Source organism: Aquila chrysaetos, assembly GCF_900496995.4.
Source record: "Aquila chrysaetos chrysaetos chromosome W unlocalized genomic scaffold, bAquChr1.4 W_unloc_2, whole genome shotgun sequence".
Lineage (NCBI taxonomy): Eukaryota > Metazoa > Chordata > Aves > Accipitriformes > Accipitridae > Aquila > Aquila chrysaetos.
In genome coordinates, this window is record NW_024470322.1 from 247,001 (window position 1) to 257,831 (window position 10,831).

Below are 10,831 nucleotides of genomic sequence, written 5' to 3' on the forward strand. Positions count from 1 at the left end.
CCTAGCAGGCTATCTGAGGATGTTGGTGAATGCAAAGTACAAGGAAATTGGCCAGTTTCTTTACAATCCCGGTAGAAGAACAAATGTGAAAACAGTATCACTGCTCTGCTGTAAGGAATAAAAAGGAAGCGATAAACAATGATAAAGTAGCATCAGCTGTACGCCTTGAGGCATTCCTTGCAGAAGGAGAATCAACTGTACTCACAAAGGCATTGTGGCGATTGTTTAATTTAAAAATCCAAATTTTAAATGGTTAAATACTGGAGTCGCTTTACCCTTATAAAAGAACTGATGGAACTATGACACAGACTAGCAAAATATAGCCTCTGTGGCTGCTGTTCTACCAAATTTTTGACCAAACATTTTTCTATAGCTTCTAGTCCCCAAAATAGCACTTACGCAACTAAAACCAGCATTACAGTCCTCAGAGAGGAAGAAGGTATTAAGTACAAATGATTGAAAATCATATGGTGGTTGGAGAGAGACATCTCAAGCCTTTCCCTAACTAGGGGATGAAAACCACCTTCTTCCATCATCAGAAGGCATATAATCAAATGGTCTATAAATTATCCAAAGGCCTGTCCTCGATCTTGGAGAGCCTGTAGGAATGCCTGAGGACTCTACATCCTGAATACAGTGCCACAGAGCAGAGAAGTTAGTAAGTTTAAGTCTTATATAAAAGCCATGAGGCATCAAACACCTTCTGCATGCAAAGCACAGAAGGCAAAGAATACAGGACACCTTGTTATCTTATATTTTCCAGAATGTTTCCCACATCCAGAGTTAAGATCAAATTTTCTAGTAGGTCATTAGAAATTGATCCACAAGATCTTGTGGATAGAGCTATCTACACGAATGAAACATTCTTAGTTTGTTCAAATGGGGAAGTTAGACTATTCTATCATTTCATACATGTATATGCACATACACACACACACCCCCCCCCCCCCCCAATTATAAAAATGCCAATTTAAAAGAGTGATTGTAAAAGTCTGGTACTTAGTTTCATCATAAAAATGATTTTTTTTTGCATAGTATATTATTTAAATTTGGTGTCTCTATGCAAAATGAGTTTTCATGGTTATTGATATCTTGCTATACACACTGTGTATGTCAGCGCATGTAAAGAAAATTTCATGTTAATATGTGCTGGTGGCTAAGTAGGCTCGAAATGCTTCCCTCAAAGACAGCATTAAATCTGACCATCTCAGGAAGAGATGTGTAACTGAGGCTCAGGCTACTTATGGTCTTTGTGTACCATATTTTCCAATGTGCAGCATCAAAAACTGCACATTAAAATACACCTGAATAATATACATCATAGTTACTATGACAGGGCACATGCAGAGAGGAACATAGCCACAACCGTTTCAATAAACACGTGTGTGTTACTCAACACACTTATCAGGTTTGTCCATGTCTTTTTTAACCTCTGTCCCTCAGATCATTATAAAAACACTAGCCCAAATACTCTATGAGATAACAAAGAAAGGACACGATCACATAAACTAACATAAGGTTAAATTCTGCCTCCCCATATTTTCCTTCTGTTCTAAATCAGATACTGACAGTATTCTTTTTTGCTTTCTCTCGCCAAAGATATTCTGAGGCATTGCTCAATATTTTTAAATGCTACAGGCCAGACTTTCGGCTCTATCATTTGTCTCAAACAACTGTGAAATGGCTTAATCCCTGACAGCCTGTGGTGCCAAGGAACCATTACAACACTCAGCAATTGCTGGGAGATATGGAATTTCTTTTCATGTAGTTCTCCCTGTATGTATGTGCTTCAGGGACCCAAAGAGGGTGAGATGCTCCTAAAACTGCCATTCTTTCTTCCCAATAACCTTCTATGCAGGTGATAGTGTCAAGAAGTGACATCCAAAGACTCCAAGGGGAAAAAAAAAAAAAAAAAAGGATGTTCCTAGATATCCAGATTTCTTCCCCAGTGCTATAGAGTAGAAGAAACTCCCGAGAAAAGCATTATTAAAAAGATATTTCATGAGGCAATCTCCTACTTTAATTTAGTTTGGACTCTTGATGGAACAATCACTCTTGAGCTTCCTCAGATTTTTAAACAATGGGGAGATATTTACTTATATGAATTTTTATGAGCCTTTGAAGGGTACTATACAATTCTTAATTTTTCTTTTTTGTTAATTGGTACTGCTGAAAAAGACGTTCTTGCCCTTGAAAACTGTCATTTCTGCCTGTAGCCCAAGGTATCTCTAATTAGACATAGCAAGACCACCAATGTATCTACAAATAAGGTATTTTTCACTTCAAAACTTTGAAAACTCTCTCTTATATGTTTCAATTTAACTGAAATGTCAAATTGTAATTTCTTGATCAAAAAAAAAAGACAACTGAAATTAGAACTAAGTACCTGGGACAGGACACGTGACAGTATTTTTAGACTTACTCTATAGCTTTGTTCATTAAATTCCCCCTACCTTTAGCCTTACCTGTCTTGACAGCTTTCCTCTGTCACATTTCCTAGTGGCTGTAATTTCTATGGCATTAAATAAACCAAATCCAACATAAGGTTTCCCCCTCTTTTTAAATATTCTTCTAATGTAGGCTAGTATCTGAAACAGCACAGTGAAGAATACATACCTAGAAGTTACTGATGCCTCTTTCCTAATAATTAGCCCTGCTATCCAGAGAAAATGCACAGCATGACATTTAGTCACTGGGAAATAAAAGACTGTTGCCCTACATCTGCTACAGAAAACAGCAGGTATGTCATAGAGAAAGTGTGCTACAACCTCAGAACTAAGTGATCCTACTAGCATAATTGCAGGTAACAGTCCCTAACAGGCAATGCTTCCTAGCACGAATGTGTCCATGTAGCCTATCTTATTTCTCTCCAGGGATGAAATACATTCACTGAAGTTCAGGAAGCACTAAGTGATTATTTTTGTTTTCTGAATCACCGGGAAGTGCAAAGTACTTGCCACAATAAAGCCTTCAGAAAAACTGACTCTGCAACCACAGATATGTAAACGCTCAGCAATTCATAAAGTGAAACATTACCTGAATTTCCCTTGCATGGTATACAATAATGAGCCCAAGCAGGATAATCGTGGAGAGGCTAATAAGGCATTTTAGAGCGAGGGAATACAGAGATTCCTGCAACAGAAAGACACCACTGTCCGTCAGAGACCCACACGCACGGGACCGTTCCCGCCCCGCCGGGCTCCCCAGCCCCACTGTGAGCAGCGGAGCCCGAACTGGGAGGGGAGGGAGGGTCGCCTCGCCTTACGGTGTCGGGGCCGGGGGGTGCCTCACAGCGGGGCCGGGGAGGGGGACACCTCGCCTCACGGTTGCGGAACCGCGGGGGGAGCATCTCGTTTCAGGGCGGAGGACCAGTGGGCCCCACACGGCGCTGCCGGGGGGTCAGGGCACCTCTCCTCAGGGCGAGGGACGTCTCACGGCAGGGCCGGGCGAGGGCCGAACAGTCCCGCGGCGCTGGGCTCCAAGAGAAACAAAGTGATGCCGGGGCCGGGCGGCAGCCGCCTTTCCGCGAGGACGGCGGGGCGGCTAGACCGCACGGATTTGAACGGCTGACAGGAGAGCGCAGCTGGCTGCGGAGCCGCCTTCCCGCGAGCCGGCCTCGCCCGCGGGCCGGGGCGGGCACGGAGCCCGCGGCAGGGGCACGGGACGGGACGCGGGGGGGAGGCGTGGGTTGGGCTGCGTCGACGGCGCCGAGAGCGAGAGGAAGGCGGTCCGACGGCGTGGCAGGTACCTTCGTGTAGGCGCCCCAGGACAGCTCTGTCTCGATCACCATGACTACGATGCCGAACATGCCGAAGATGAGCGCGTAGTCGCTGAGGCGCTTGCGCTTCTCGAAGAGCGCCCGGCGGTGCCCCAGCTTGTAGCCGATGTTCTGGTTCTTCTTCTTGCCGGACTTGCCCCCGCCGTTGTTCGCCGCCGGAGCTGTAGAGCGCCAGGTTGTTGGAGTTGTGCTCGGGCTTGGAGACCACGATCTCCGGGGCAGCGGCTATGGGGCTGGCGAGCGGCGGATAGAGCGGCTGAGACTCGGAGTCAAGCTCGTGCAGGTTCCTGCGGGATGAGCTCAGGTTGCTGAGCGGCCGCATGATGCCGCCGCCGTTGTACCTGCAGCTGCTCATGGCTATTTCGGCGAAGGGATTGCTCTCCCGACGCTGCTGGTAGTGGTGATGGTGGGTGCTGCCGCTGCTGACACTGCTGCTGGGACTGGCTGCTTGCTGCTGCTGCAGGCTATGGCACTGGTGGTACTGGGGGTACTGGTGGGGCTGCCTGGACGAGCCGGCATGGCTGGAGGGGGTGAGCTCGCTGACGTTCAACTGGCTGCCCTGCCGGGAGGAGGCGGAGAGCGGCGAGGAGTGAGTCCTGAAGGCGCCCGAGAGGGGCGAAGAAGTGCGGAGCAGCGAGGGCAGGCTATCCCCCGCTGCTGCCGCAGCGGCCCCATAGTAGGTGCAGTTGTTGCACTGGGGGCATGGCCTCTGCTGCTGTGGCTGCTGGAGAAGACTCTGCTTGTCCTGGCCGTGCTGCTGCCGCTGCTCGGAGCAGAAGCCCAGCTGGAACTGCAATGGTCTCCATGTCAGAGGCGTTAAAGCCGCAGGAGGACTCGGTGGTGGTGGTGGTGGTGGTGGTGGTGGTGCACCCTGCGCAATGCGTTATGGTCGGCAGGGGACAGTCCTGCTGCCGCCACGAAGGGCCCATCCCGGCTTCCGTAGAATCCAGCCGCTGCGTCCGATTGGTCGGGTGGACCAAAAAAAAGGAGCATCTCGTCGGGGGAGACCGGCTGCGGCGTGAGATCCCCCATCCGCCCTGCCCCCCCCCCCCCCTCCGCGCGCGGGGATCCCGTCTCCCACCACTCCCGCAGGTAAGAGTTACCCCCGCCCCGCCGCCGGGGTGCCCCACGCCACAGAAACCCGGGGGGTCCCGAAGTGGGCGGGGAGAGCGCTCGCTGAGCTCGCTTCCGGGATCGCCCTCTGTGAGGAAAGGGCCGCCGCCGTACACATCTGCGCCGTCTCCAGAACATGGGCACTGCGCTGCGCTCCGGAGCTGTTCAGCCACGCCCCGCCGCTTCCCGGAGACGTGCAAAACAGCAGTGCCCTCGCTCCGAGGCCCTCGCCGCGGCCCCGGAGAGGAGGCAGCTCTCGGGGCCTGGCGTGGCCGACGCCCAGCACAGAGAAGAGCTGGGCCAGGCTGCGGCCTCAGGCTGTGCCCACAGGCCATCAGAGAGGTCACAGGAGATCTCTCCTCTCCTGAAACTTGGGAGAGCCCAGGGCCCACTGCCTTCCAAGGGCCTGCAGGGCCTGGGGTGGCAGCGAGAGCTAACCGCTCGGGGGCCATCCTTTGGCATTTGGTTACATATAGTAATTTCTGATATTTTTCAGACCTATAACAAAGGGGAGGATTTCTTTTGGCCACTCTTTTTCTGAACTAAAAAAGGAAGAAACTAGTCACTGGAAGTTTCATTGTTGCACTGGAGGCATGGGCGCTGCTGCTGCTGCTGCTGCTGCTGCTGTGCCTGCTGGAGAAGATTCTGCTAGTCCTGGCCGTGCTGCTGCTCGGAGCAGAAGCCCGGCTGGAACTGCAATGGTGTTTCCATGTCAGAGGCGTTAAAGCCATAGTGTGGACAAATAGAGGGGTAAGGGGATAAAAAGGGCCAGTTGCATGTAAATAGTTTGCTGGTCAGTACGCTTGTCTGGCTATGCCCTGCGCCTGATCAGCGCAGTCTGTCCTATCTCCTTATTAAATTCCTTTCTAACTCTTTCCTGGCTGAGGGCTCTCTATTCTGTGTGTATGTGTGTGTATGGGGGTGTGAGTGCAGCAACTGGAGTCAGACCATGAGTCGGAGGGCCTGTGTATCTGTGGTGCCAGCGACTGGAACAAGTGCAGGTATGTGAGTGAGTGCGATCACAAGTGAAGATCAAGCCGGACTAGCTGGGGAGTAGGTGAAGTGGACTGGGAGCAAGGGGGTGAGTGACTCTCTGTCCTGGTTTCAGCTGGGATAGAGTTAATTGTCTTCCTAGTAGCTGGTATAGTGCTATGTTTTTGAGTTTGGTATGAGAAAAATGTTAATAACACTGATGTTTTCAGTTGTTGCTAAGTAATGTTTAGTCTAAAGTCAAGGATTTTCAGCTTCTCATTGTGAAAAATAATCATGTTCAAAGCAGGATTCTAATTAAAGTTTACAATTTATTATATGAATAGAGGCAAGCAAACAGCGCTGGGTGCACCGGGAGCCTCTGCTCTACCTAGGCACACACCGTCAGGTCTAATTGTGCAGGTTAAGTACAGGTTCTACATACATATTCACTAGATTCCTGAGAAATGTTATACATATTCATTAGTTTTCCGGGAAACTATTAACATATGTAAACGTCCTTTACGCAGGCGCATTGAAGGTCTCTGGTGGTCTTCAGGAGTCCTCTGGTGGTCTTCCATAGTCTTCCTCACTTGTCCGCTATTTGACCCTCCTCAGGTGATTCTGCGCAGTATGGTCCTTTACATGTTTTGATACCTTAGTGCTTGTTAGTGTTCTTATTATCTAAGTTCTCATTAGTGGTATAGCACCATATGGTTAGTTTAAGCTAAATTATCTACAAGGATGGGAACAAAAGGCAGGAGTTCTTATCTTTTCTGGCCTTATCTATTCAAGCAAGGCCTCTACTTGTGTCTTCTTAACAAGATCGTAAATTCATCGAACACTTAATTAAGTCTTGTGATCGCTCTTGGTTCCTTCTTGCTCATCATTCCTAAGTACCAGTACCAGTCTCTGACAGGCTTAATCCTTGACAAACACCAGTCCTTGGTATGTAAAGTTACAGAGAGACAATCATTAAGCAATAAGCAGTTTGTTCTCTATATCAATCCCCCCCCTTTTTTCTTTAAACCTTTGCAACTATAGGATTCCGCTACTTCCGAGAGACCGTGTGAAGTATTTTCGACTTCTACTTGATGTCTGATTTTATTTCGTTTCCAACTTTTGTAATTCCCTACTGTTATATGGCTTTTGCAAGAACTATATACATACTCTCCTACTTCCCTTAGGCCTACGGTTATACAAGATCAAGCAAAACGGTTAAAGATTACATATGCAGAGAGGGTCACATTTCACCATGCGGCCCTATCGTTGTTCTATATTGACACGAATCAGGTTAATATATTTCACAATCCCCCATTTCTTTTTTTATGGTATTGATTCGTGTTTTCATTTTCAATCGTGTTAACACTTGCTGAATTGGTATCAATCTCGGATCTTCTTTTGTTTTTATTATCATTAGGGAATTGGCCTTTTCTCTTCCAGATTCTGGATCAACAGGTACAGCAGATATCTGTATTCCTTGTATAACCGAATGTATTAGTCTAGTAAAACAAGGTATTAAACATGGAATTATTAACAATCCTCCACATATTCCTAATACAACTATCCCAATTTTATTGAGCCAATCACCATTCATAAAGTCTCCCCATAATCCCCCTAGGTTAATTCCATTCCAAGTCTGAACTGGGACATGTGCAATTTTCTTCATTTCCGTTACAAGTTCATTCACAGCTTTTCCTTCATCATCAATTTCTAAACAACAATTACTAAGATTAAATTTTCCACACACACCCCTTCCTGTGCTAACAAATAATCCAAAGCTAAGCGATTTTGATACAAAGCCGTTCTCATCTTGGTATTTTGTTTGGCAATTAATCCAAGTGCATCTCCAGTTTTATTTACTATTATTTCCACTACAGCTTGTAACCTTATTATTCTATTAAGCATATATATTGGGGTCCTATAGCCCCAAGATCCGTCTTCTGCCCATGTAGCTGGATCATAATAGGCAATAATTCTCTCAGGAGGCCATTCGTTATCTTTCCAATTCCCAATTTGCAGGTTTCGTTTCTGACGTCTTTTTCCTAACTCATTGGCCTCTGCATATATTTGAACTCCTAGTCGCTCTCCTTGATTTATGGGTAATAGGAAAAAACTGGGTCTTATAGTTCCTAATACACAGGACCCTGTCCAATTCTTTGGCAAATATGCATAAGCTAATCTGCCACAAATCCAATAATGTCCTTTAGGGGTTGGCCAACCATTTGGTATATTCGTTCCATTTGTCCAATTTTTAAATTGATTATTTATTTCCAGTGGGTTTCCCCACCTATCCCAATTATTCCGTGTCTCATTCCATAGAAAACCTCCTTCACACTCCAGGTTACCTACTTGCCTTCCATCATCCCTTAGGTTTTGCCAACAACTCTTCCCAATTATACTCGTTTGAAGCACCCATTGTTGTTTCCTATTATCCTTTCCCACTGTTTTCCATACTTGGGGATTACTTATGTTGCTCTCCATGGCCTCCCATGGCCATCGTTCACCTTGATTTGTTCCTCCGCAAACATAGCAATTAGTCACTTTTAACGATTTAGCGATATTTTCTGCAAGGTTTACAAATAAATTTTTAGCAACTGTGGGAATTTCATATTTTACTCCTGTCTCTATTTCATGATAAAAGGAGTTAAACAATAATCGATGTTGTATTGATTCTCTAGACTTTTCTTTGATCTGTAAATTCAGGACAATGCCTGGGTCCCCTCCTGTCCCATAGATTTTAAGCCCAAGGTAAACTATTTGTTTCTGTTTCCAATTTTCTGGGTTTTTAATAGTTATGTTGACAGGATTACAGCTACGGGTGGTGCAGTTTTTATCTACAGGCCCGCGGTTATGGAGGCCTGTATTTCCCCACAATGACTTTCATATCCCCAGTTTTGGGTTGCCCAACACACACACCCCCATCCCCTCCTGCCACATAAGTGGGCCGATTGATATCTTGCTGTTTCAGAGCGCTGGTAGTTTGCATTAATTTGACAATGCCCAGCTCCTGGACATAAGTACTTTGTGTAGCAGTGCTACATATCAAGGTGCCGCGATTAGATCACTGGTCGGCCTGGACCAGGGAAGAGACAGATAACACACATGGTGTGAGTGCCAACTCCGTCCTTTATTGCGCAGTTAATTCCTTTTATACTAACAACGGTAGGTGGGATTACTGATATGTCATAGGGAGGCGACGACTAGCCTTCTACCTTTGTGACATCGCGAGATCTTCCGAACGGTGTTCCCTACATCTCCCCCTCCTCATGTCCAACTAGCTCCCATTGGTTACACACACTATTCATGCACTGTCCACGCGTCCAGTTGCACTCAATGATTGGCTGCATCAACACTGCACACACGCATAACATAAAATATAATTGGTCATACTAACTAAACATACGAGACTTATCTCAGTCTAATTGGTCAAGATAAACTGCTGAATGAGGTTGTTTGTGCCAAACAGTAGACTGCTTAAAAAAGCTAGGTGAACCAGACCATTTCTCAAAAGAAGATCTGTAATGAACGGGTTAACTTTGTTCATGAAATCGAGAAGGGGGAAGAGACATATTGAGAGTTAACATATGCCTTGTGTAAATAACAAAGCTTGCTTAAGTGATGCGTAAAAGGTCACGGGAAGAGGGCAATGGCTATAACTTACTAGATAAGGGGGGGAAAGAACAACAGCTATAACTTACTAGATAAGGAGAGAAAAGAACAACAACAGCTATAACTTACTAGATAAGGAGAGGAAGGACAACAGCTGCAATTTACCAAGACTGTATTTCTCCACTCCACGTCAAAAGACATTCTACATCAAAGGATACTCATCCTTGAGAAAATTTACCGAATCTGCATAGTAACAGACCTGCAGGAGTGAAGAAAGAAGAAGCAGGACAAGGCGGAGACTTACAAGAAAGGGGTACATGAAATGTATATAAGGAATGTAACGGTAACATAAAGTGCGGGCCTGTGGCGGAGCATTGCCTCCCCGGCCGCCCAGCGCTGTTTTGCTCTCTTATCGCTTGCTAAGAAATTCGATTTTTTTATCATCCAATACAAATTGGCTCCTCCAATTTGTCACGAGCGTTTTATAACAAATTTGGTGCCGTGACTCGGATCCAGGTTCTTTGGTGCGGACCCTCGCAAGCGGGGAGGCGCCCTATCCTGGATAGCCCCGTCTTGAGGAGGTGTCGTCGCCACACCCGGACCGCGAACCCCTTTAAATTACGATAACTGAGCAAAAGAACCTGCAGGACCCCTTAAATTGTGCACGAAGACCAAGCGAAGACCAGGAGCGGGTAGAGTATATAAAGTGTGAGCCATTTGGTGGTGGGGTGGTATCCCGAGGTGCGACTGTGTGAGAGGTCTCTCTGAGATCACGCGAGTGCGGACCCTCCAGTAGTGCAGTTCTCGTAGCCCGCGAGGGAGCGAGTCACGACCGAGGGGAAGTGAGTGTGTGTGTGGATAAGGGCACCTCGGAAGATGGGGCAGAGGAAAAGCAAGCCCTCTGGACCCATGGGGATGGGGAAGGGAAATAAGTTACCAGACATACCCCCTGATAGTCCCTTAGGCCTGATGATAAGATATTGGGACAGTTCACCAAGGAGAAAGGATAATTCTAAGGAAGAAATGATCACTTACTGTATTGAGATTTGGGGTGGGAAACCTCTCAGCAATCCTCATGTACTCTGGCTTGTGTTCGGGTCCTCTGAGGATTGGGTGTGTCAACAATTAAATATATGGGTAAACAATAAAGACCACCAGCCAGCCCAGAGGAGAGTGAATATGCTGCCTTATGGATCCCCAATCTTGGGAGCCGTCATTCCTCTTTGCCTTAAGGAAAACAGATCAGATAACCTCGAAAAAAATGTGAGGACCCCCTTTGGCCCCCTCCCTATGCCCCTCAGGCCCCTCCGCCTCAGGACCACCCCAAGGCCAGGAAAGCCCAGGCCCGGGGGGGGTGGG

At 46.9% G+C, this 10,831-nt stretch overlaps 1 protein-coding gene across 1 annotated transcript in view; it reads right to left on the reverse strand.

Moving 5' to 3' along the window:
• The window catches only part of LOC121232920 (small conductance calcium-activated potassium channel protein 2-like), a 28,736-nt gene extending 23,393 nt beyond the window's left edge, over positions 1 to 5,343 (reverse strand). Inside the window, 4 exon segments of the mRNA XM_041121417.1 lie at positions 3,037 to 3,132; positions 3,749 to 3,929; positions 3,931 to 4,575; positions 4,577 to 5,343. Of these exon segments, the coding sequence (XP_040977351.1) occupies positions 3,037 to 3,132; positions 3,749 to 3,929; positions 3,931 to 4,575; positions 4,577 to 5,343 (1,689 nt within the window).
• Between the last annotated feature and the right edge of the window lie 5,488 nt (positions 5,344 to 10,831).